Raw genomic sequence first — 25850 nt, 5'->3', positions numbered from 1 at the left:
CTGGCCGCGTGGAAGTGAAGAATCAGCTGGAATGGTGCTGCCAGTCATTAGATAGTGACCTTCTGCTGGAAAGGGCATCATTGTGACTGTTGTCTAACACACTCTGCTCGGATCTACACATGGGAGGATAACTAGCTGATACAGCACGTGAAGGATAACCACAGGGGTAAAGTACCCGAGGAGCCTTAGCGTGAGCCTTATTTCCAGCATATCAGAGGGAAAGTCGCAAAGTTGAGGAAATCTTTGCTTTTGCCATTGGCTTTGAAGGAGTTCCAGCAACGGGTTTGCTCGACTAGAACTGGTTATGTTTACACGTCTGCAGCTTTTAGCAGCACTAAAAGCAGAAGCCTCCAGTGATCGTTGCCATCTACTCTCTGAACAATCAACACTGGCTGAAATATTCTTGTTGTTGTGATGGAGTGTCAGATCTTGGAACCAGCCAAGTGTATTTCTTTTCGTGATTCGACTTTCTGATCACTAAATCAACAAAGAATGGGAACAACCATTGAAAAATTGTGGATACTCATGCTAGCAAGAAAGAACAGCAATGTGCACAGATATGGAAAATAAAGCATGTGGTAAAATGCTAAATATAGAACAGTTAACAGAATTAGTGATGTATTTTTTTCTCAAAGTGGATTGAGGATCGTGAAGGCAGTGAGGAGTGATACATTCTTTGCTAATAAACTAATTTTTTTTCCCTTTTTATTGCATTTTACATGTAATGGTTATTTAGTTGGAGAGCAGAGGTAAATTATACATGTCGGACATGAGCACATTCTTAACAGCCAGCAGCACAAAACTAGCCCAGATTTAGCAGCATGATGATCCGTTCCCCAGAGCAGTCATTTTACCATGTTGATGAGTGCGGTGCAGACAGAGGTTGGGAAACCCTGTGGTGTTTGTGGAAGGTATTGCTTCCATTACAGTAAAGAATCAGTATTCCTGATAGAAGACACTGTAACATTAGAATAGAAACAGTGCAATGAATAAACAGACAGATCTGTCAGTTGCTGAAAGGACATATTAGTGTGTTCATAGAATCATAGAATTTACAGTGCAGAAAGAGGCCATTCAGCCCATCGGATCTGCACTGGCCCTTGGAAAGAGCACCCTACTTAAGCCCACGCCTCCACCCTATCCCAGTAACCCTACCTGACCTTTTTTTCGACACTAAGGGCAATTAAGCATGGCCAATCCACCTAACCTGCACATCTTTGGACTGTGGGAGGAAACCCACACAGACACGGGGAGAACGTGCAGACTCCGCACAGACAGTGACCCAAGTTGGGAATCGAACCTGGGACCCTGGAGAGTGAAGCACACGTGTTACCGTGCTGCCCCCCCCCCCCCCCCCCCCCCCCCCCCCCAGAGCGTGTTGGGCATGGACTCTTTAGTCGGAACTGAATGATAAAACACGCAGATTTAAAATCAAGGGAATAAGGTGAGACCGCCGCTCCGTTTTGATTGATTGGAAATCATGGCAGAGATGGGGGCATAAGTTCTTGAAAGCTTGCATTCCTGCAAGAAAGACAGTGAAGCAAACAGTTCATATGACCTTGTTCTATAACGCTTGTTTGTGGAGTTGTATGGAGTCAGAAAATAGACCAAATATCTTGACTTGATGATATAAAACATTTATTTAATATCATTATTTCCAAGCAAGCTAGTTTGATTTAAAATTCTGTAGAGAGGAGTGACATCCCTTTTTCAAGTTTTGATTTGTCATTTTTGAAGTTACGTAGATTGATAGCCACACAGTACTGCTGTGGTGTCATGCTCTGGCTATAACTCAGTCGCCTAACTGGAAATAGCATATTGCTTTTTGTTGAATGGGTATACTTAATTACATGTAGCCTTAACATTGGTACTCTGAGTCAAAAGCAATATGTTAAATGGCTCACGGACTAGATAGATGAACATGCAGAGGCAGTGCATCATGAATAGTGCAGGAGCTATGCTCTGGCATTCAAAATATTTTATTTTGTGTGGGTGTTTGGTAGCGCTCTACGAATTAATCAGTTGCAACAACAGAGCTCGTACTCTTCTCCGGGAGCACAACAGGGATTCCCCAGTCTTCAGTGCACCGCCTGCACACGCACACGGCATGCATCACAAGTAGGATGCCCTAAGGAATTTTAAATAGCCTGTTTCTTTGGGTTTTTTTCCAACTTGCCTTTCCTTTAAAGACAGAGTACCCCAGATGTAGGACATTATTCATATGCTATATGGGCAGCTGAGATACGCATCTACAATTATTCACAGGATGACTTCCTGATTTCATTCAAACTAAATGCCTTTCCTTCAGGAGGGCAAATTGAGAGAACCTGGTAAACATTTCAGGAAAAGCCCACACAGATGCTTGGGGATAGATTTCATGTTTACTTTCTCTCTTGGGGGCTGATGAACATTATGTTGAGGTGGGGGATCTTCCAAGGAGATGGGAGAAACTGGCATTGAAGCAAATCAGGGAGAGGAGGAACAAGAAAATAACTTACTCCCCAAAATCTGCCTTGTGAAAAGCCAACAAGAATAATGTACAAAAATGCAGCAGATTAAAATGCATATATCACATTGGCCAATTTCACAAAATATTTTATTTTGATTTAGAATTTAATAGTTATTGGTCCCCAGGAGTTAATTGTGTTCACTATGTTCTTGTTCTAGAACAGAGGGAACTTTTCTAAAATGGAAAACTTGTCATTTTCAAAGCATTTGAAATTGTACACATGGAATGGACCTTCCATTGAAACTGAGGGACAAAAAATAACAAAATTAATATCCATTTATTCATTTGTCTGTATAGTACACATCATATTTTTAAAGAAAGGAAATGCAATGAACCCAGTAGACGACATAACAACTTGAATTATGAAGTGCATGTTTCAGAAGCATTGTTTCAATTGTGTAGTAGATCACTTTCCTTGCCATATGTCAGAAACTTTTACACACACTACAGGTGTTCCAGGAAAATTATGTTTTTTTTAAAGTGAAGAATTCGATTTGTTCTAAAATATATATTTTTATTAAAGCGTTTTAAGCAGAATTTAAAAATTTTAATTAAGCGACTGTCACGTTTTTATTAAAAGATTAAGTGCTTCCAAGTTTCAGATATCAGTCAAGATTTAAGGAACACCATACTTAAAGAACATCTGGTTAACACCAGAACTTGACTCTGCTTAGTAGTTGCAGGCCGCAAAATAAAGTACTGTGATGTTGTCTGAAATTCATAGACTGTTAATGCAGCGATGGACCTGTTTTCTTTTCAGGTGCTGGGATGGTTGTGGACTGGGAGCAGGAGACAGGTCTTTTAATGACTTCAGGAGATGTTCGCATTATTCGCATCTGGGACACTGACCGAGAGATAAAAGTACAGGTAAAAACCATGCTTAGCCTAATAATGTTGAATTCTAAGCGAGTGGGTGATGGTACGGTGTGAGGAAGTACCACCCATGTGGTGCTTTTGCTGTAGATGTGTAATCACAGCTTTCTTTATTAGATTCTGCTGCTCCTGAGAAGTCCTTAATTCATGCCCTGTTTGTTAAGAATCCAGGAGATTGATGCTCCACCCAATCAGTAATGCAGCAGGATGCCCAACAGAGGGATCTTCATTAAGCATTTTATTAGAAACTTGCATTGCTGCTCAAGATGATCAATTTGCAGACAAATTAGGGTATCCTTTGTTGCTGATTGGTATACATGCACAAAAATACTCCGTAGTGATCTCTATATGTGCATGTACACAAGGGGTTGATGTGTAATTGGTAGCACCACATGATCACTAGAGGGCCGGACCAACAGAGGTATAAAAGGCAACCATATTGGGTCTCTCTCTCTCTCTCTCTCTCTCGCTCTTGGGTGTACTGTGACCAAAGCAATAGCAGACTCGTTCAGATGGCTAGTGGAGTTATGTTTAGTTACCGCAGTTAGATCTTGTTAACCTTATCACTAGGATCAAAGTTAAAGTAAAGAACTCATGCAATTATTGTTGTAGTTACTCAATAAACCTTTTGTTACTACTGGATGAGTTTGAATCTTCTTCATCGAGATTCAGAAAACCTCTTCATTAGCCAAGGATTGAGTAGCACATGTTACCTACCACACAGGTAACAAAACATACTCTACAAAGGCATCTCTACCAGTTAGCCGGTGGATTGTGAGAACCTCATACTCCACATCAACAGAATGCATCAGCTTTGATAGCCTTGTGGGAAATCCTTCAACTATGAATTCTGTAGCAGAAAAGACGCATTTATCATTCAACTATATAGGATATAGAAAGTCAAAAAATAATGTATTTTCCGATAAATGTATTGCAGAACAATAAGGTTTGATGACACGGAAGCTCAACTTCTGAAACTTTAACTTTCTGAGACAGATGCCTTGTCTCAAATTACATAAACTCGGTAGCAGAGCTACATGCTGGAATGCTCGGAACTGTATATAATATGTGAGGAAGGATGTTTCCTAAAAGCGAGTTAATTTGGTACTCTCAAGGTTTCTGATTTCCTGACTCAGAAAAATATTTAACTTGCTTGAGAGTGCCCTGATTTATCAGCTTTGTTATTCCTCCTTTTCGAGCAGTGTTCCCATTGAATATATTGGTTTCACTTCTGGTCTTGAAGCACTTTTGATTCCAAAGATACAGGTTCCTGTTGCTTACCTTAGAGCTTGTGAAAAATATCCTGTGACCTAGTAGTATATTGATGCATTGCTTTACTCGTAAACCTCTGGCAATAGATCATGTCCGTAGTCTGCACGTCCCTCATTCCAACAGCGAGTGCCTTGGCAAGCAGAGAGAAAAATGATTTAAAGCCACAATAGTTTTCAGTTGCTGACTTGTTTGAACGTGATTTAATGTTATAATTGGTGCCCTGTTTGGAGTTGAATTAATCAAAGCAATAGAGCAGTTTGCTGTACTGTCCTATCAGTTCCTGCCAGATGGAAGCACCTTCAGCTCTTTCTACTGTTCTGCAGCTGATGACCTTTATGACACCAGTTTGGCGTCAAGTATTGTGTCCAATTCTGAACACCGCACAATGAGGAAGAATGTAAAGGCTTTATAGATGGTGCAGAAAAGATTTGTGACGATGTGTTCTGGGATGAGGGGCTTTAGTTACGTGGGTAGAATGAAGAATATAGGGTTGCTCAGGGCATTTGATGGAGGTGCTCAAAATCAGGCAGAGTCTGAACAGAGCAGATAGGGGAAAATGTTCCTGTTGGCTGAAAGGTCATGAATGAGAGGGCACAGATTTAAGATTATTGATTAGAGAACCAACAACACCATGAGGAAGAATGTTTTTAATGCAGCAAGTAGTTAGGATCGGGAATGCACTGCCTGAAATTCCAGTGGCGACGGTGTCGATTGAGAGAGACATGTATTGAATTGAATAGGCAGCTATTTTCAGGAATATGGGGGAAAGACAGGGAAGTGAGACCCAATAAGTTTATCTTGCAGGAGAGCCAGCACAAACTCAATGTAGCCATTCTATGATTCTGCCAAGGTCTGTGAAAACAATTGCTCTCGTTGATAGATAACGCAGTGTTATGTAATCCTTTGGATATGCAGGCTTAGAGATTTAAGCAACACAATCCAAAATTTTAGTTGGGCATTGTTTGCCAATTGGTTTTCCTTCATCAAACAACAACGATCACTGGGTCAGGCATGTCTACAAGCATCACTTGCTACCACGGCAAAACGGGATAATACACTTGAGGCAACATAATTACCACACAGTAACCGTTTTTGTCAGTTCAGCTCTGAAACCCATGTATTCGGTTTCTGGTAATGTGTGTAGCATCTTGGTAACTGCTTTGGTCAATGGGTTTGTCTCCAGCTTATTTAATTGTTCGTTCATTGCAATCTTTATTTGAACCAGAAATTGTAAAATTTTGGATGGCCCACCTTCCTGTAGCCTAAGAAGTAATTTTATCCGAGATTTTGTTTTCACAGCTAGACTCAACCAATTCAGTCTGCCCACGTTTAGCCCATAGGGAGCAGCTCAAAGATGATATATTTCACAACAGAGTGAAATGTGGTTCACTGTCGATTGATTTATTCTGATGGTAGCCAAGATAAATTCTTCCGTTAGTTCACATCACTCTCATTCGATGGGAGAAAATCACTATAGCATATATTTCAGCTAAAGTAACTTTTTATATGTGCCACAACAATGTCTGTGCTTTCTGAATTTTATGTTTGCTGCCTGTAAGGTGAGCCTGTAAAAGCTTTAGTTGTGTCCTTAAGCAAATGATTTGATGCCTGTCTGAACAACAGGACCTAGTGCAGGCATGAAATTGGAAGTCTTATTCATGTATCCAAAATCTGAAACGAAAGTAAAAACTTTGGGTGATTGTAACTGATAAAAGGATCAATTTCTTTCTTTCATAATGCAGTGCAGATCAATATTTTTGATCCCACTTCAAATTCACTTGGATTCAGAAGTATGGTTAATTTGATAACCATGGACATTTCATAATTACTAAGGCAGGTGTTGAAAGCCTTTCGAGGCTTAATCAGTTGTATCTTCTGGGAATGTGTTCAAACGTTGTCCAGAACAAAAGGAAGTGAGTTCTTGAATTTATATATTGCCTGTCACAACCTGAGCACAGGCCAAAGAGGCTCATTGCCTCTGAGGTCCTTCTGAGATGCCGTGCCCCTGTGCTTTATTCTTTTTGAACATTCTGGCCACACTCCTCGAGCAATTTCAGTACCATCAGATCATTTTAATATAATTTTTGGGGTGATCACCACAATTAAGGATTCACACTTTCTTCTTATTCCTTCATTAAGTGACTGGTCATCAGCCTTAATCAACTGGTGTCCAAATACCTAGAGTCTGTATGATGGTACAAATGATTCCACAAAAGTCAATTGCCATGATTTCCCTTGGAACAAAAGGGATTAACAAAAACAAAGGAATAGGATTCAACTCTGAATTAACCTCCAGTGTCCAAGTCACCATTCCTCCCTCATCCAGCACTACCATTCTGGAGAGGGAGGGGAATCTGGCAACGTCCCTAGTCCAGGTGGCATTCAGATTGAATTCTAGAAGACGTTCTCAGAGCAGGTCATGCCTTTAATTCTGGACATATTCAAAGTCTCCTTATCCCGGGGATCGTTGCCCTCCGCTCTCACACAGCCTTCTATCTCTTTGATTCTTAAGAAGGACAAAGACCCGAAAGTGTGGTTCGTACCATCCTGTCTTATCTCACTGTTGAACGCGGTCGTCAAGCCACTGGCTAAACTGTTGGCACTTGATTTGGAGCCTTGCCTGCCAAATATGATCATGGACAAGATGGGCTGAATGACCTCCTTCTATGCTGGATCATTTCTATGGCGCTATATGTTAGGATTTATCCGGGGCTGCAGTGGTTAGCGCTGCTGCCTCACGCTGCTGAGGACCCGACTTCCATCCCAGCCCTGGGTCACTGGCCGTGTGGAGTTTTTACATTCTCCCCGTGTCTGTGTGGGTCTTGCCCCCACAACCCAAAAATATGTGCAGTATAGGTTGATTGGCCACGCTAAATTGCCCCTTAATTGGGGGAAAAAAAGAATTGGATACTCTAAATTTATAAAGGAAAAAAAATAATTTTTTTAAAAACTGATCATTCCTCCCATTCACTATTTGTAGAACCTGGCTGTGCACAAATTGTCAGCCACTTTTAATTCTCGAATAACACTGACCACATTTCAATGTTCTTCATCACCTGTGGCATTTCCTGGGAATCTGAAAGGGTGCACATAAACAGAAGTCTTTTTCTGTCTTCTATTGGGTGTCAGCATTGTCCATTTCCTTAGGTCAACATTTTAAAATTTTGTTTTGTAGGATATTCCGACTGGGGCAGACAGTTGTGTGACAAGTCTTTCCTGCGATTCTAATCGTTCCCTAATCGTGGGTGGCCTTGGTGATGGCTCAGTTCGTATCTACGACAGGAGAATGGCTCCCAATGAATGGTAGGTTTCAGTTCCTTTTTGTTTTAAATCATCCAGCCGCATTGTGCAGCAAACCTAAGCGTTTGAAATTTTACCTGCAGTATTGCCACTAGTATTGCTAGTAGTGCAATACACTAGCACACCCATTGTTCCTGGAGACAACATTGCTTTTGATCACTGCATAGTATTGAAAAGGAGATTAAAGAAGCCACGTTTTCTAGCCATTACTGATTGAGCACCATGGGTGACTGGTATAGACTAGTGGAGTACATGCAGTGCCAAATAAGCACATTGTTTAAAGTAAATGCATGTGTGTATCTCCAACTCTTTCTTCGTATGTTGCTCGCTACTGTGGGGCCCACTCCACTTTATTTGTCTTGTTTTTTAGCGGCCGACACATGGAATTTAGAAGTTTATATTGCAGTATAAGCATGGCAATAATCAGCTTTATCTCTGTGATATATTACCGTTGTGTTGTTCCTCGTGTCTTAATAAAGCTCGTAGTCTCAAAGTTGGAGAAGATGCTTTATTGTGAATTTGTTCTGTCTTCAGAGCTTAACTTACGGCAACCTCAAATGCTGCTGCCTGCCTGTCCTGTCCTGCTACCAGTTCTGCCTTCCGTGAAGTGTGTCGTCACTTCCTGTCCCTGTGTATATATAGCTCTCCCGTGCTCCCTCTACTGCTTGCTCAGTTGTATTGCATCTAGTCAGATCTACAATCACCACAACCGTATGATTTCAGAAACTAATATTGTTTTCCTGTTTGTTTAACTTTTATGATAATTTAAAGAACATCGATTCATTCTGTTGCTGATTTGATCTGAGAATTATCAAGTTATATTTGATAAACTGAGCCAATTCTGTAAGGGTTTGGCCACACGAGGGAAAGATGGTTGCTGTGGGAGAATTTATTTGATCGGAAGGCCTTTATTGTGTTTTAGATTCAGTACCATTCGAAATATATTTTCTATTAACCATTCAGAACTAGATATGAGTTTTCAATCTTCTATAATTCCGCCTGCGTGCTTTATTTTCATACAGCCTGTACATTATTCATGTTGGTTCTGCTGGTTGGTTCTGCTGGATCAATCATATTTAATATAATTTCAGGAGTTTACTTCAAAATGAGAGGGTGGGGGAGAGATGCTACAATCATTTGGGGCAGCAGGGTAGCATGGTGGTTAGCATAAATGCTTCACAGCTCCAGGGTCCCAGGTTCGATTCCCGGCTGGGTCACTGTCTGTGTGGAGTCTGCACGTCCTCCCCCTGTGTGCGTGGGTTTCCTCCGGGTGCTCCGGTTTCCTCCCACAGTCCAAAGATGTGCGGGTTAGGTGGATTGGCCATGCTAAATTGCCCGTAGTGTCCTAATAAAAGTAAGGTTAAGGGGGGGGATACGTGGGTTTGAGTAGGGTGATCATGGCTCGGCACAACATTGAGGGCCGAAGGGCCTGTTCTGTGCTGTACTGTTCTATGTTCTATGTTCTAAATACAACTAGCTTTACAAGAAGTTACTGAACCCAGCCGTATGACCAAAATAGAATTGAAAGCCCATGGATTGGAATTGAGGCAGTGATTCAACTAATTTGGCTCCGTACAACTCTACACGAACAAGTTGCATCGTAAGATAAGCAACACGTGTTTAAACAAATAGGTGAATCATAGTTCTCAGGATGTTGAAGCTTTTTTACATCTCCAGGGAATCACAGAACACTTCATGCCCCCTGAAGAATGATGACTGTCATTGTGCAAACAAACAAGGACAGCCAGGGCGAGATTAGTGAGCGATCAATCTGTTCCGGTGATGTGGGACACTGGCAAAATTCCACTGCTCCTCTTTAAACAGCATCATGGCATCAATTCAAACCACCCACATTGGCAGATGGATCCTCAGTTCAACAACCTACCTGAAAGCCACATTCCTTCAGTACTGCACTGGCCAGCCTATATTCTGTGTTGTGTCTGTGGGCTCATAAGCGCCAGAGCACCAGCACTGAATCGAGGCTGGGGTTATGGCAGTGACTCATCGAACATAGAACATACAGTGCAAAAGGAGGCCATTTGGCCCATCGTGTCTGCACCGACCCTCACTTCCATCCTATCCCTATAACCCCTCCTAACCTTTTTGGATACTAAGGGCAATTTATCATGGCCAATCCACGTAACCTGCACCTAACTTCCCGTACCAGCCTCCCCAGACAGGCGCCGGAATGTGGCGACTAGGGGCTTTTCACAGTAACTTCATTGAAGCCTACTCGTGACAATAAGCGATTTTCATTTCATTGGACTGTGGGAGGAGACTGGAGCACCTGGAGGAAACTCAGGCAGACACGGGGAGGACATGCAGACTCCGCACAGACAATGACCCAGCAGGGAATCGAACCTGGGACCATGGCGCTGTGAAGCCACAGTGCTAGCCATGTGTGCTACCGTGCTGCCCCATACGTCCTTATATTCTCAAAAGCCAGCTGTTGCAGGTGACAATCATTTTTAACTCTCTAGAAATTGACTGACGGCTATATGATTTTCTAAATTTTCATATGGCTGATTGGTCTTGTGGGTTGCAGCAATGTCCTCTCATTCTGATCCAAATTAGAAAACAGCACAGGAACAATGACCCCTTTGGCGTTTGTAGGAACTGTAACTTGAATTGATTTGTCTGGAATTTCATTCCCATTCCCTTTTGGGACTATTCCACAACGCAGCGCTAAATTCTTAGTTTCTCTGGCACACTACAGGGATGAAGATGGAAGTAGGTCTCATCCCCACAACCCAAAAGATGTGCAGGGTAACTGGATTAGCCACACTAAATTGCCATTGAATTGGAAAACAAAAATTTTAAAAAGGAATGAAGATGGAAATATCATCATGGATCTCAAAGTCAGATGTTTGGTTTAGGTACATCTTGGGGATATGAGATGAGAGTTTATGATCCTGCATCTAAGTCGTGTCACCTGACTTGAGAATAATTGATGTTAACACTGGGTGCTGGGAGTGAAAGGTGTCACAGTCATTAAGGGTGTTTCTACCCTTGATGAGTACAATATTTTAATGCCTTTTTTTATTCGTTCATGGGATGTGGGTGTCGCTGGCTGGGCAAGCATTTATTGCCCATCCCTGGGGGCATTTTAAGAGTCAACCACATTGCTGTGGGTCTGGGCTCACAGGTAGGCCAGACCGGGTAAGGACGACAGATTTCCTTCCCTAAAGGGCTTTGTGAACCCGGTGGTTTTTTACGACATTCTACAATGGTTGCATGGCCATCATTAGACTTTTAATTCCAGATTTTTATTGAATTCATAATTCACCACCTGCCTTGGGGCGTTTTGAACCATACTCCCCAGACCATTAACCTGGGTCTCTGGATTATTAGTCCAGCAACAATACCACTAAGCCAGAGCCTCCTAATGCTCTATTGTTTACTGTACGGTGCAATTCCACTCTAGTTGGTAACGTGGTTTTTATTTTACAGTCGTGTAATGACCTACAGGGAACATGCTGCATGGGTGGTGAAAACCTATCTTCAGAAAACACCTGAAGGCAATATCATCACTGTGAGGTAATAAAAAGTTGGCATTGCTATATTGTTTATTTAGAGTTGAATTAACTACTTGAACTGTTAAGGTACATCTTTTATGTATAGAATTACATTATAATAGGTTTTGTGCCTGCAATATAGTGTGAATTATTCAGTTTGACACGAGGCTGGTGATTAAAGATATCCTCTGTTTTTCTGTCTAATTGACATATTCGTCAGGGAGGTGAGATTTTTTTATTTTTTTATTTTGCTTCTGCACAGTTTTTCACAACAGTGCCCTATCATAGAAGAAGCTCATTTAAAAACCAATTATTGAGTGCTATAATTAGTGAAATCTTGTGTGTTCTAGTTATACTTCAGCAACAGTATCGGGTAGCACGGTGACGCAGTGATTAGCACTGCTGCCTCACCGCGCTCAAGACCCAGGTTCAATCCTGGTCCCGGGTCACTCTCTGTGTGGAGTTTGCACATTCTCCCCGTGTTTGCGTGGGTCTCACCCCCACAGACCAAAAAATGTGCAGGGTAGGTGGATTGGCCATGGTAAATTGCCCCTTAATTGGAAAAACTTATTGGGTATTCTAAAAATTTTTTGAGATCAACAGTAATATTTACTATTCCTTGCAAGTAGTCTTTTAAAAATATATATTTTTATTAACGTTTTTCAGTTTATAAAGTACATAGATAGAAACAGTAAACGGAAATTTAAAGCTAAATTACATAACCCTCCCTGCCAGAAAAAAGGACATCCCCCAACAAAGCCCCCCCACCTCAACACAAGAACAAGACCCCCCCCCCCCCCCCCCCCAACAGCTAACAGTGACCAACTCTTTAAAGTAGACGGTAAACGGTCGCCATCTCCGTTAGAACCCTTCAGTTGACCCCCTTGAGGTGTATTTGACCTTCTCCAGGTGCAGAAACTCCACAAAGTCACCTAGCTGAGCCGAAGGTACTGGGCGGAGTTGCTAATGTACATCCCCGAATCGCCTCCGAGCGATCGGCAAGAGGAAGGCAGGAACATTTGCCCCCCGCTCCGGTCCGCAGCTCCAATACCCCGAATATGGCTACCAAGGGACAGGGTACAAATCGATGTTCAGACTTTCCAAGGTAGTGTTGAAAAGGGAGACCCAAAAACCCACCTATTTGGGACAGGACCAAAACATGCGTGTGCGGTTAGCTGCCCCCGCAACAGCGCTCGCACCTATCCTTAACCCCCTCAAAGAAATGATTAATTCTAGCTTCTTGTGTGTAGTCTTACGCCAAATCATTTCTGCCAACTAAATGTGCTCTTCTCTATTCAATTATTAAGTGTAAATGGAGACGTGCGATTCTTCGACCCACGGATGCCGGAGTCGGTGAATGTAATTCAGACTGTGAAAGGACTGACAGCGCTGGACTTTCATCCCCAGGCTAATCTGTTTGCTTGGTAAGTGAATTAAAATGGTCAGCACGGCAAATATTATTTTCATGTTTTTGCCAGTAGAACAAAAGGATCTTGGAGCTTTAGCTGTTTTGCATCCATGGACAATAAATATTCGTAGACCATGGTAATGTTAGCTGCACTTCTGACATAACATCAAATTGCCTTGTTTCCTAAATCAGCTCTGTGTTTCTATCATAATCATAGCTCTTACTACTGACTATTCAAACAGGACAGTATTATGTGAAGAATGAGTGCTGGTTTAGAACATGATCTGTTTACTTTGGAGCTGACTTTCAATCCTGGTGTAACGATGCATGAATCATACTCGACTAACTGAGTTGTGCATGTGTAGGGGGTTTTCATCTCTTTCCTTCTGATCCTCCTGCAGTTTTACTCGAGCCACAAAGGAAACAACCTCTTTAGGACATGAAGAAAGTCTCTGTGTGGCCGTACATTTTTCCAACAAACTCGCCTACAAATAAAGAGCAGGAGTCAGCCATTCCGCCCCTCCAGCTTGCTGCGCTATTTAACAAAATTATGGCTGACCTAATTGTAGTCTCAGCTTTACGTTACTCCTACCCCCGATGAGCTTTCACCCCCTTTTCCATCAAGACTCTTTTACCTCTGCCTTAAAAATGTTCACTGACCCAGCCTCCGCCGCTTTCTGGAAAAGCTCACGACCCCTCTGAGACAGCAAAATTCTGCTCATCCCCGTCTTAAATGGGAGATCCCTTATTTCTAAGCATCTCGTTCTCATGCCCACAAGGGGAAATGCCCTTTCAGCACCTACCCTGTCAAGTTCCCTCAGGACCTTTATATGTCTCAATAAGATCACGTCTCGTTCCTCTAAACTCTGATGGATGCAGGATCAGCCTGTCCAACCTTTCCTCAAGATAACCCCCTCCCCCTACCAGCCCAAGATCAATCGAGTGAACCTTCTCTGAACTGCTTCTAACTCATTTCAATCCTTTCCTAAAAGCTTGCTGAATGAGATAATAATGGGAGTTTTACTCGCTACCTCCCACATCCATGATATAGCTTTCCTGGAAGTACTTAATGCCGCAGTCACTGTCCAAGCTTGGGGGATTTCTCATTGTGACTGCAGAATCCAACAGAAATTTAATCAAATGGTCTTTTATCTGGGTGGCTCTCTACTAAAGAAATGGTTGGATTTGCCGGACCTCCATCTTGGTGTGGGCTCTTTGCCGTTTTGAGTTGCATGTGAGCTTTATTTCTGGATAACTGGTGGCACTTTTCAAACCCATTTTGCCTACACTAATCACAATAAAGAGAAATGTCAGCCTTCCTCGGTTGTTCATGGATTTGCGTTAAATGAGAAAACCGCTGATTTTCAGTGCTTCCCCCTCATTCTTTTTTTTTAACAAACAATTTTATTGAGGTATTTTTTGGCATTGTAAACAGTTACAGATGACAGGAATATGCAAACATCAATGGAAAATCAATACTTCAATCAAACCATAATGCACATACCCGCTCCTCTCCCATAGACACTACCCACCTATTTATCCCTCTCCCCCTCATTCTTAATTGAAAATCTGAACAGGGAATTGATGTTCTGCTACATTTTACTAAAGTTGCTGAGAGAGTCTGATTTTGTTAGCCCAAGCTAACCAACTTAAAACCACATTCATTCCATTAAAATACAGCCGCTGCTGGATTGTCCGACCGTTTTATAATGTCAACTGCATTTAAGATTGAATTTACCTTTTAGAAGAAAGCTGTGATTTCCAACATAAATGTTGTCCTGTTTGTACATTTCTTAAATACTTAATTGGCAAAATAAAATCCAGTTTAATAAATGTTTGATCCTCCTGCGGAAATGGCTATTTTACATAGAAATTAATGTAAGTAATGCTATGTGGCCCATCATGCCTCTCCAATTTGTCCAACTCCCTGGTCTTTCTAAATAGGCCCGCAAAAACCTTCTCCAAGTGTTTATCCAATTCGCTTTTGAATGTTTTACTAAAACCACTTCGACCACTACGGGCAGTGCCATCCAGATCATGATAACTCACTGCATGCAAAATAATTCTCTTTCCTCTCTAGTCTTCTGCCAGTTACGGATAGCATGGTAGCACAGTGGTCAGTACTGTTGCTTCACAGCGCCAGGGTCCCAGGTTCAATTCCCGGCTTGGGTCACTGTGCGGAGTCCACACGTTCTCCCCGTGTCTGCATGGGTTTCCTCCGGGTGCTCCGGTTTCCTCCAACAAGTCCCAAAATACGTGCTGTTAGGTAATTTGGACATTCTGAATTTTCCCTCTGTGTACCCAAACAGGCGACTAGGGTTTTTCACAGTAACTTTGCAGTGTTAATGTAAGCCTATTTGTGACGATAATAAAGATTATTATTAGTTACCTTGTATCTTTTGCCCTCTGTTTATTGGCCCTCCCGCCACTGAAAACAGTTTTCCTTACTTAATCTCTCAAAACCCTTCATGTTATTAAACAGCTCAGTTAAATCTCCCCTTAACCTTCACTTAAGGAGGACAAGTCTAACTTCCCCAATCTCGCCACAACTCTGAAATCCCACATCCCGTTTTTTAAAATATTTTTATTGCGAAAATGTTCATTATAACACAGAACAAATACCATTGCATTTTCCTCCATCCCAACCCCCCCCCCCCCCCCCCCAAAGAAATAAAATCGTAACCAGAAACCCCTCCCTCCCCTAACATCTGCCAGTGACCAACTCCCTGAAGTGGGAAGTGAAAAGCTGACATCTCGAGTAGAACCCTTCTGCCAACCCCCTCATGATGAACTTGACCGTCTCTAAGTACTCAAAAACTCCCTGAGGTCACTCAACCAGGACGGTGCACTTGTAGAACCGGAGTCCTCCACGCAAGCAGATCTCGCCTCCGGGCTATTAACGAGGTGAAGGCGAGAGCATCCGCCTTGACCCCCATCTGCATCTCCAGCGTGTCCGAGACCCCTCAATGGCCACCAGTGGGCAAGGCGCTCAATCCCAAGGATCCCTGCCATGGTGTTGGAGGAGGTGACCCAAAAGCTTACATGTTTAGGACATGACCAGAACACGTGTATGATTTGCCAGTCCCTGAGAACAACGTTTGTATTTATTCTCCACACCCAGAAAAAACCCACTCAACCCCACCCTGGTCAGAAGTGCCCAATGTACCACCTTGAACTACGTCAAGCTGAACCTAGTACACGAGGAGGTGGAGTTGACCCTGTGAAGAGCCTCACTCCACACCCCACCCCCATCAAAAACTAGACCCAGCTCCCTCTCCCACTTCCTTTTACCTCCTCCAACAGAGCTTGCTTCACTGACAAAATCCAACGATAAATACCCAATATCTTCCCTTCTCCCAATTCAGCCAACAAAAGGGAAAAAATTCTAAATAGATTATACTTCAGAAGCTGGAATTTACCCAACAAATCTTCAAAACCGGCGAACTTCTCTATAAACATGTCCCATAACCGCTCCAATCCCTCCTTCCTCCATGACCCAAATGACGAGTCCAAAACCGCTGAAACAAAGCGATTTCTGCAGATTGGGGCTAATACTATACCCTCCCATAGTATGAGCTACAGTTACACTCACCACTCCGCCCCTGTTAACTAACAGCTAGTAGGAAGGCCCCCGCTCAGGGTAAAAACAGAACAAATAACCATAACACCAATCAGCCGCCCCCACCCACTCATATTCCACTTTTAATAGTTAAGAAAAAAAACAAAGAGCGATGCCCATCCCACAAACCATCTTTCTCAGTTTCCCCAACGTTGGGCTAACTGGGCTGGTCTATACTCAAGTTATCCCTCTTCCTTTTTTGAAGATAGGTATAACATTTGCTATCCTCTGGTAACACTCTCATAACCATGAACGATTGAAAGCTTGTGACCAGAGCCTCCACTGTCTCCGCCCTGACTTCCCTCAACAACTCCGGTTGCATTCCATTTGGACCAGGTGAATTTGATACTCCTGAGTGCTGCAAACCTTCTATATGATCATAGAAGACTTCTGGTTCCCCTTCGTTATTCACTAATCTCATAAACGGCACAGTGGCAAACATCGCTGCCTCACAGTGCCAGGGACCCGGGTTCGACTCTAACCTCAGGTGACTCTCTGTGCGGGGCTTGCACATTTTAATTTCTAGATCGAATCATCCAGAGAGCCCGAGCGTTGGATGCTCTTCCTGTCGTCTCCGTCAGAAAGTGTCCAGTCTGTACCTGACCTATCTTAATTGAAAGTCTCCCATTGCTTATTGACTGTTTTGCCTGCCAATCTCTGATCCCAATCCACCTGAATTCCTCCGTTGGGAGTATTTTCGCGTTGGACTATTCCTTGTCCTTTTTCATTCCCGTAACTAATTTAAACCAGATATTGTGACGTTGTGAACCTAATCCTTTTTGACTTTGCTCACATCATTCACGCAGTAACTTTGATCTCTTTCTCATCCGTGCTGACAGCAGTAATCCCAAAATAGTAAGCAAACCTAAAAGCGTTAAACATGTCCAACATATCTGCACACGCTTCCTAATGCTTGGCTGACCTACCTTGACGCACACCAACATGGGAATTCACCTGAAGTGACACTTTGTGGGGAAAGGATGCTGAACTGTTGCCCCGCAATGGTTTATTCCGACTGCCTTTGCACATCGCGAACTCTGTCGCAAGTTAGCAAAACCAAAAAACTCCAACTATTTAAATGCACAATGAAACAGCAACTTTTAACATCAGGTTTTTCTATGATCCTATTAATGTAAAGGGGTTATGGGGATAGTGGGTGTAAAAGGAATTGAAGTGTCCAATCAGCTCTGACCGTATTGCATGGCAGAGCAGGCTCGATGGGCTGAATGGCCCACTCCTGTTCCTATGTTCGCAGAGGTAATCGCTCCAAATCTGAAGGAAAACTAATCCAAGTAAAATGCAGAAGTGGCTGCACGAGGGTTGTTTTTCCCTGGGGGTTAGCACTCTAATTGAATCGATATTGATTTAAACAATTATTTGTTAATGTACAATGCTAAATCCTTTTTTGTTAATTGTCATGCTTCACTTGTTTCACATTCAAATTTCTCGTGTGGCAGTAAATACTGTTGAGTACAAGCATACTTTTACTTAGAAATTCTATCTTGATTTCAGTATGCTTAAGGCAGCAAGGTGGCACAGTGGTTAGCACTGCTATCTCACAGCGCAGAGGTCCCAGGTTCGACCTCAGCTCTGGGTCACTGACCATGTGGAGTTTGCACATTCTCAAAGATGTGCAGGGTAGGTGGACTGGCCCTTAATTGGAAAAAATGAATTGGGTACTCCGAATTCAAAAAAGGTATGCTTGATTTTATGAAGTACTGCACTGTCACACACCCTACAATAACTCCCATCATGATACCAAATTGTAACTGTTAACTACAGTAACCTTTCAAGGTGGTATAGTTGAGATCATTCCTGAGCATTAGTCAACACTTTTCCAGTCATTGCAAGCACGCAAGTCCACAAGAATCATCCTACTTCCAATCCCCTTTTTATTGTTTTAAATTTCATCAGTTTATTGCTTGATTAGAGGACATTTCTCCAGATGTGTCTCCTTTCTAGACTGCTCAACATAATGCTTCCTCTATCTTGGAGAGCGGCCATCATCTGGACCACTGCCATTGTTAATGTGCTTCTCTGTCAGATAGCAGAGTATCTAATGCTTTAGGAGGGGAGTGGGGAGGGATTGGAATCAGATATGAATCAGATCATGTCAAATTTCCAGTTTGAAGTGAGATTCAATCTGACAATTCGGGCAATAAAAATAAAACTCAATGCTTTTAGTAACATTCCCAGGACTTGAATGTAAACCTTTAAGAATATTTGTGCTTGAGGATTAAGTGCTTCAGCTTCTGGGCCAGCTGTCTTCCACATTAATCATTTCATGTTAGTACTGTTACCAGTATGATATTTAACAGCAAGGTTATGTGGGAGTACATGTGCTCAATATTTCACCACCCAAAAATTGTGATTAACAGCCAAAAGTAAACCTATTCTTCCTCTTTCAGTGGCTCCATGAACCAGTTCATAGCTGTTTATAATGCAAGTGGGGATGTAATAAGCAATATTAAATACTATGACGGATTTATGGGACAGAGGATCGGAGCCATTAGCTGCTTGGCTTTCCACCCATACTGGGTAAGTCATTTTTCAGAACGCTTCAATCCGTGCAGTTCCTGTTCCATTGTCCTTTTAACATCTGTACTGTTTTTCAGTGTGCGCAGCATTGCACAAGGCAGACGCAATTTGCCACCAGTGTCCACAATGTAGTTCTGTCTATTCTGTCTTGGTGTGATGGATCAGCAGCTGAGTGAGCAAAGAGTCATCCCCCTGCACAATTCGCAACTGGCCTTGAGGAGTTTCTAGTTTTTTTAATTCAAATTTGTTTTCCCTGACACAGAAAATACCAAATGATACTCCAGACAGATGTTGCGAATTGAATGGACCCCTCCCTTGTGAGATAGACTATGTAGTCTGCTCTCTCACAGGAAGAATTCTGGATAATTAGGACCTCTCAATTGGATTTACCAAAGCTTAATTCAATCTCAATATCGGTATAATCAAAAACGATGTTCTCTTGGATTGTGCTGTTGTGGATATATGAGGGAGCACTAGCTGGTGCGTCAGCACACAGGCCTGCTCTTGGACTGACTTGTGTGCTTGAATGAAGAGTCAAGTTGAATTTGAGACATGCCTCATTCTTATCTGCAAACTGCTTTTAAAAAAGACTGTCTACTACATACAAGGTGACAATATTGCCATAAACCACTCCTAAGACCAGAGTGTACTCCATTTAAACTATGCATTATTTATCAGAAGAATAAATGATCAGAGAAGTAGAGGGAAGCTTGGCATTTTGTTTTCATCGCAAACTTCTCAAGCTGCTTCTGCATTGGGAAGCTTCCCACGGTATGACGAGATATTAAAGCCTGCAAATCGCATGGATATTATCCTTCAAACAGTTCATTAACTATCAAGTAGTCAGTCTGTCAAAGTGGGGGGAATTCACGCATGACACATTTGAGATCTGTTCTCCTTGATATCCTCGACATCCCTAAATTCTTTGCAGTGGGATTGTTCATCAACGCATTCAGCAGTCGCATAGTAATATTTTGATGGTATCATTTCTAGACTCTAGTCTGATGTAGCGTTAGGACCCTTTGTAGATGCCAAATGACCGTTGCCAATTCTACATTTGGCTTCTTCCACAAGCTTTCAAGGTAAAGGTTTAAAATCATTGAATACATTACCCAAAAAAGTAACAAATGCTTGGAGGTGAATTTTAAGGCAGTTACACCTCTTGCCATTCCGGTAACATTCCGAAACCAGCAAAGCTTTGGCATAGTAACTTGGTGCCAGAGCTGTAGCATGTCACTCTTTATTTGTAAGACCAAACAGTTTCCTTGTAACATTGAAATGCCTGACCATTCTGAACGCTGCTGCACATTTCAGCTTACTCCATCCCCACTCCACCCCAGGGCCGTTTAGCTCAGTTGGCTGGACAGCTGGCTTGCGATGCAGAGCGAGGCCAGCAGCGTGGGTTCAATTCCCCTTACCGGCTGAGGTTGTTCTAAAGGCACCACCTTGCCCCTCGTCTGAGGTGTGGTAACCCTCGGGTTAAATTGCCACCAGTCAGCTCTCTCCCTCAAAGGGGATTTGGGATTATGGCGACTTGACTTAACTTTTACTCCCAAGTGTATTTCATTCCATTTCCCTGGGAATGTGCTGTGTTTAAGCACAAAGCTACTCAAAGCAGTTGAAAAATATTCAATTTGGGGGAGACGTCCAGTAAGAACGTTGAAAGGTTGAACTATGTCATGTTGCCTCAAAAAGCAATGATGTTTGTACTGTCCATTATGTAGCAGGTTAGCCCAGAATCTCAGGCTCGCTATGGCCATAGTGTACCTTCACAATGTGAACACAGTGGAAGTGCCGATTTTCTTAAAGGATAAGCAATTAATAAATATTATTTATCCCAAAAGTCCTGAAGTCCATTAAAAGCAATATTATGATGAACTTCTGTGAGCAAATTTTCACCATTCTTAACTGTGGTATAATTGTTCCCATGTTTAATTTCTGCTCTCCCATCTGTGTAATGGACATGATAAACTGGGATAGGTCATCTTTCAAGTGTAATTGTTTTCTTGCACTGATAATTACTTCACGCTGGTTGCCGAACCTTTTCTAGCATTCTGATTTAACAGAGCTTGATTATTTTGTGTTTCTCTCGACAGCCTCACTTAGCAGTTGGAAGCAACGACTACTACATGTCTATATATTCAGCAGAGAAGCGAATTAGATAACAATGAATCACACAGCCCTGCTTGTCCACTTGATGGAATTTGTGATTAATGCATATGCAGATGCTGTATATTATTTCAAATGTACATATAAAATTATTTACTTGAATGGCTGGTGACAGCTGCTGCAAGTCATGACTTGAACACCTTTTCCATTATATATTTCAGCGACTGTAGGACAACTCACAGCAATGGTCATGGCATGTCTTGTTCGAACATGACTGCCGAGCTTTTTTGAAGACTTGTCTAGAACTTAAATTTGGTGTTTTTATTTTTTTTTCCTTTTGTGAAATAGATTTTAGCATCCAAATTAATATAATTTACCCCGTAATGACTGACTGAGAATGCTGTAACAACTGTGCATAAATTACAAATCCTATCAGCTCTCTCAGTGGACAAGTCATTTGAAAAGGACTGATAAAAGCTGATGGATCGCCGGCCGTATTAAAATGCTAGTAGCTGTTCTGAAGGACTATTAAAAAGCTCACATCTTTAATGTGGTGTTACCCAGTGAGCATTATTTTACCCATAATCTGTAGCAGTTCCACAAAAAAAATCATGATATTCTGAAACATTGTACAGACTGTTCTTTCTGATTTTTTTTTTCTGATTTAATTTGACAAAATAAGTGCTAATTGTAATAGGAAATGCAAATCAAATCGCACAAATAACCAATGATGGAAAAGGAGACCTGAGCAGAACCTGAGTGATAAACTCTTATCTGTTGAATGTAAATAAAACCATTAAAAGAAGTGGAAACTGGCCTGTGAATTTTATTCTGGTGGTGATTCATGTTATTCTGGTGGTGATTCATACATCTAGCCTTCAGACTGGTAAACCAGTTCGAAGTCTGAACATAGGTTTTGTACGATAGCACAGTGGTTAGCACAGTTGCTTCACAGCGCCAGGGTCCCAGGTTCAATTCCCGGCTTAAGTCACAGTCTGTGCGGCGTCTGCACGTTCTCCCCGTGTCTGCGTGGGTTTTTTCCGGGTGCCCTGGTTTCCTCCCACAGTCCAAAGATGTGCAGGTTAGGTGGATTGGCCATGATAAATTGCCTTTAGTGTCCAAAAAAGGTGAGGTTGGCTTGCAGGGATAGGGTGGAGGCATGGGCCAAAGGGTGCTCTTTCCAAAAACCATGCAGACTCGATGGGCTGAATGGCCTCCTTCTGCGCTGCAAATTCTTTGCAAAAAATTAAGATTGTGTGATGTTGTTTTATCTGTATATTTTAATGTACAGCTAATTCGGCATGCAGATAATAATCTGGCATTTCTAAAGCTATTTAGTGAAGTGCAAGCATTGTTCTGATGCACATTACTCATTTAAAACAAATATAACACAGACATTTGTTAAACGTAGGCAGTACTGACATTAACAGTAAACGGTTGCTGAACATAATTCAACTCAGCTCATTTAAAACAAAATATTGATTTTTATGCTTGTAATTGGTTTACAATGCAGAAAAATATATTTGTTTCCAATTTGCTGCCCCTTTTATCTTAGCCTTTGTCACACAGGCTGAGGTTTTTGGGGGGGAAATGACATAGAATTCAGTATTTCTCAAGTTGGTAGACTGACGGTTAAGAAGAGTGAAGGATTTTAATTTTCAATCCACATGTATGGTTTCAATTACTTTTGCCTGGAAATATGATGTTGATTCTACATTGTCCCTTTGAGTTACATAAGGTGGTGTTTCTCAGCTCAAGTGCTGAATTGACATTAATCCAATGTGAGCTGATGAGTAGAAACCGAAGCTAGATTTTAGTGACATGCTTTCAGGTTATCCGTTTGCATCCAGAAATCCCTTTGTATGAGCGCCATGCGAACTAAAGTCTGAACAGTTGAAACCAGCAGCTTTTTTTTTTGCTTAAACCAAGTTTAAGGGTTCACCTGATGCCGTTAAGCCAAATATTCTCTGTAGCCACAATTCAGCCATCGTGTACTGACTTAAAAATCAGCTTGAGTGGAATATCTTAGCGTTGAAAACCAGGTGAGGTAAAATGGGTTTTGCAAAACATGACGGAATCCTAAATGCCGCAATCAAATTTAATTCTTTGTTCTGGGGGAAGTGTAGAAAATGGCCACTGGATTCTATTTGATCATCTTTTTACATTTAAATGAAAATTGGGGGGAAAATGAAACCTTCACAGAAAATGTAAATGGAAACTTTGTTTTCGAGATGCTCAAAGTGCTGTTAATTTTACTCACGGGCACCCAGTGACCTCCCCCCCCCCCCCCCCCCCAAAAGAATAAAATCAGACAGCTCACACCGAAGATTTATTTAACAACCATTATCAGAGTAGTTTAGGTATGTTGCCGGTAGCAGTTTGATCCACTGCCCATGCTATAAATTTGAACAAAATACTTGGAACGATCAAGGTATCTGCGCATCACAGAGCCTCATTTTTACACTTTTTTGCAGCCCATTGATTTTGGATTATCAGTCAATGAGGCAACATCTTCAAAACAGCTTTTCCAGTCTTTTGATCTATGGAATTACAAACGAGACAAATTAGTGAGCAAGAAAGATGAGCACAGATAGGAGCTGTTTTACATGGCGTCTATAAGGTGGATCATCAGATCTTTAGCCCCATCATTCACAGGCCGTAGCTTGGACATCCCCGGTTTAAAACAAATGCATCTTAATATAATAAAATAATAATCGCTTATTGTCACAAGTAGACTTCAATGACGTTACTGTGAAAAGCCCCTAGTCGCCACATTCCGGCGCCTGTTCGGGGAGTCTGGTAGAGGAATTGAACCCGCGCTGCTGGCATTGTTCAGCATTATAAGCCAGCTATTTAGCCCACTGTGCTAAACCAGCTCCTCAATTGGACATTCTCTGCAGCTAATTGGGTTTAACCTTTAAAGACCCCATTTTCAGAACGCGATTAAGTAATTTCCTTTTGTTGAGGCAGAATGACATATACTCTGAGTTTCGAGAGCAATTCGTGGGCAGTGGGAATATCATCTGGCGGTGCTTTGCTCTGTAGCCTGACGTACAGCAACAAAATTCGGAGCGAAAATGTGATTAGGTCGTCTGTGTTCAAGTGAAAATTCAAAATCTACAGAAAACCCTTTCTCCGTTTGGAGTCCTTACATCAAATACCTTTGCAATCCATCACAACCAGAGTGGCTCACTGCAGTTCCAGATGTATTTCAAGGCAAAATCTTTATCCACTGTACACTGTTACAGAAAATAATTTTCCCGAGGTTCTGTTTGAAGAAACTGAAATGTAAGAACCAAAATTTTAAAGTCACATTGTTGGGTTGCCATCGGGTTGTTAGCCAATTATTTCTTTTTAAACAGTTACCGACTTTGAATTGTTGTAATAGTCCAAATTCTTCAGTCATCGGAGGCACTGACAACCTTTCGATATCACCTGAATTTGGCCTCTCCACATTCAGTTGTTTTTGTCTGCATAATGTCAGTCAACTTAAGTTTCAGGTAAATAATTTTCTCTACATAAAACGTCTGCATAATATAGTTCCTCCAATGTGGATAATATTTTAATTGGTAGTTAAAAGAGCTGCCACTAAGACATCACGGTGGTTAGCACTACTGCCTCACGGCACTGAGGACCCAGGTTCGATCCCGGCCCGGGTCACTGTCCATGTGGAGTTTGCACATTCCCCCCGTGTCTGCATGGGTTTCACCCCCACAACCCAAAGGTGGATTGGCCAAGTTAAATTGCCCCTTAATTGGAACAAAAAGCGCTGCCACGATATTATGGCACCAGGCTGCCCTTCAACAAATCTTGCCAAGAAAAATAGCTTTTCATCTATATCACGACATAGAATTTACAGTGCAGAAGGAGGCCATTCGGCTCAATGGGTCTGCACCGGCCCTTGGCACACCTCATCGCAGTAACCCCCACCCAACCATTTTTGGACACTAAGGGCAATTTGGAATGGCCAATCCCCCTAACCTGAACTTCTTTGGACTGTGGGAGGAAACCCGCACAGACACGGGGAGAATACAGACTCCGCACAGACAGTGACCCAAGCGGGAATCGAACCTGGTATTCTGGTGCTGTGAAACAATAGTGCTAACCCCTGTGCTGCCCATATGCACATCAAATTGCCCCATTTGTGCCGATTGCTAATTTGGAATTGTAACATTGCCTGTTTTGGGGGTACATACCGTATCGGACTACATGCTGTCCTGGCAACGGCTAAATGGGTTATTCAACACTTACCCAACTGTGGTGAAATGTGGAATTCACAGCAAAGTGGGTTTAGTCATTGAACAAGCATAGGAATGCATCAATCCCTTTCCTCTCGAAAACCTCACTGAAACCAAGCTGACGTGAATGTGTTAGATATTTTTTAAAACCACTACCCATGGCTTTGTGTAATCTATTTGGTTTCTGCTAGAGTGTTCCTCCTGTCCATCTGTTGCCTATTCACTGCATATGGATTTCATGTGTGGGGCATTAAAGTATTCAGGGGCAGGGAGAGTTTATTAACTAATATCTCAAGAACCACTGTTTTTGTATGCCTGCTTTTTCGACAAAAATGCGCAATTAAAATTATATTGGTGTATAAATCAAGACTATCTGATTCGGCATCTTTCAACTTGGTAATGTTGTGTTTTTCTGGACCAGTAAGGCAGATTGTTTATAGATCATAGAATTTACAGTGCAGAAGGAAGC

At 42.0% G+C, this 25850-nt stretch overlaps 1 protein-coding gene and 1 long non-coding RNA gene across 2 annotated transcripts in view; one reads left to right on the top strand and one right to left on the bottom strand.

The window, feature by feature from the left end:
• Nucleotides 1–21959, top strand: part of rptor (regulatory associated protein of MTOR, complex 1) — a 415805-nt gene extending 393846 nt beyond the window's left edge. The window contains exons 29-34 of the mRNA XM_038778271.1: nucleotides 3270–3376; nucleotides 7830–7957; nucleotides 11405–11491; nucleotides 12777–12893; nucleotides 18905–19034; nucleotides 21131–21959. Of these exons, the coding sequence (XP_038634199.1) occupies nucleotides 3270–3376; nucleotides 7830–7957; nucleotides 11405–11491; nucleotides 12777–12893; nucleotides 18905–19034; nucleotides 21131–21199 (638 nt within the window). The 3' untranslated portion in view covers nucleotides 21200–21959. The remainder of the gene's footprint in view (nucleotides 1–3269; nucleotides 3377–7829; nucleotides 7958–11404; nucleotides 11492–12776; nucleotides 12894–18904; nucleotides 19035–21130) is intronic.
• Nucleotides 21960–23506: 1547 nt separating this feature from the next.
• LOC119952900 lies at nucleotides 23507–25479 on the bottom strand. The gene is made up of 3 exons (XR_005457912.1): nucleotides 25395–25479; nucleotides 24305–24424; nucleotides 23507–23683 (listed from the first exon to the last, which is right to left on the bottom strand). It is a non-coding gene; the product is annotated as an uncharacterized LOC119952900 (long non-coding RNA).
• Nucleotides 25480–25850: the final 371 nt, after the last annotated feature.

This window comes from Scyliorhinus canicula, chromosome 18, assembly GCF_902713615.1.
Source record: "Scyliorhinus canicula chromosome 18, sScyCan1.1, whole genome shotgun sequence".
Lineage (NCBI taxonomy): Eukaryota > Metazoa > Chordata > Chondrichthyes > Carcharhiniformes > Scyliorhinidae > Scyliorhinus > Scyliorhinus canicula.
Note: the sequence above shows the minus strand (reverse complement) of the source record. Positions and strands in the feature narration are given on the sequence as shown.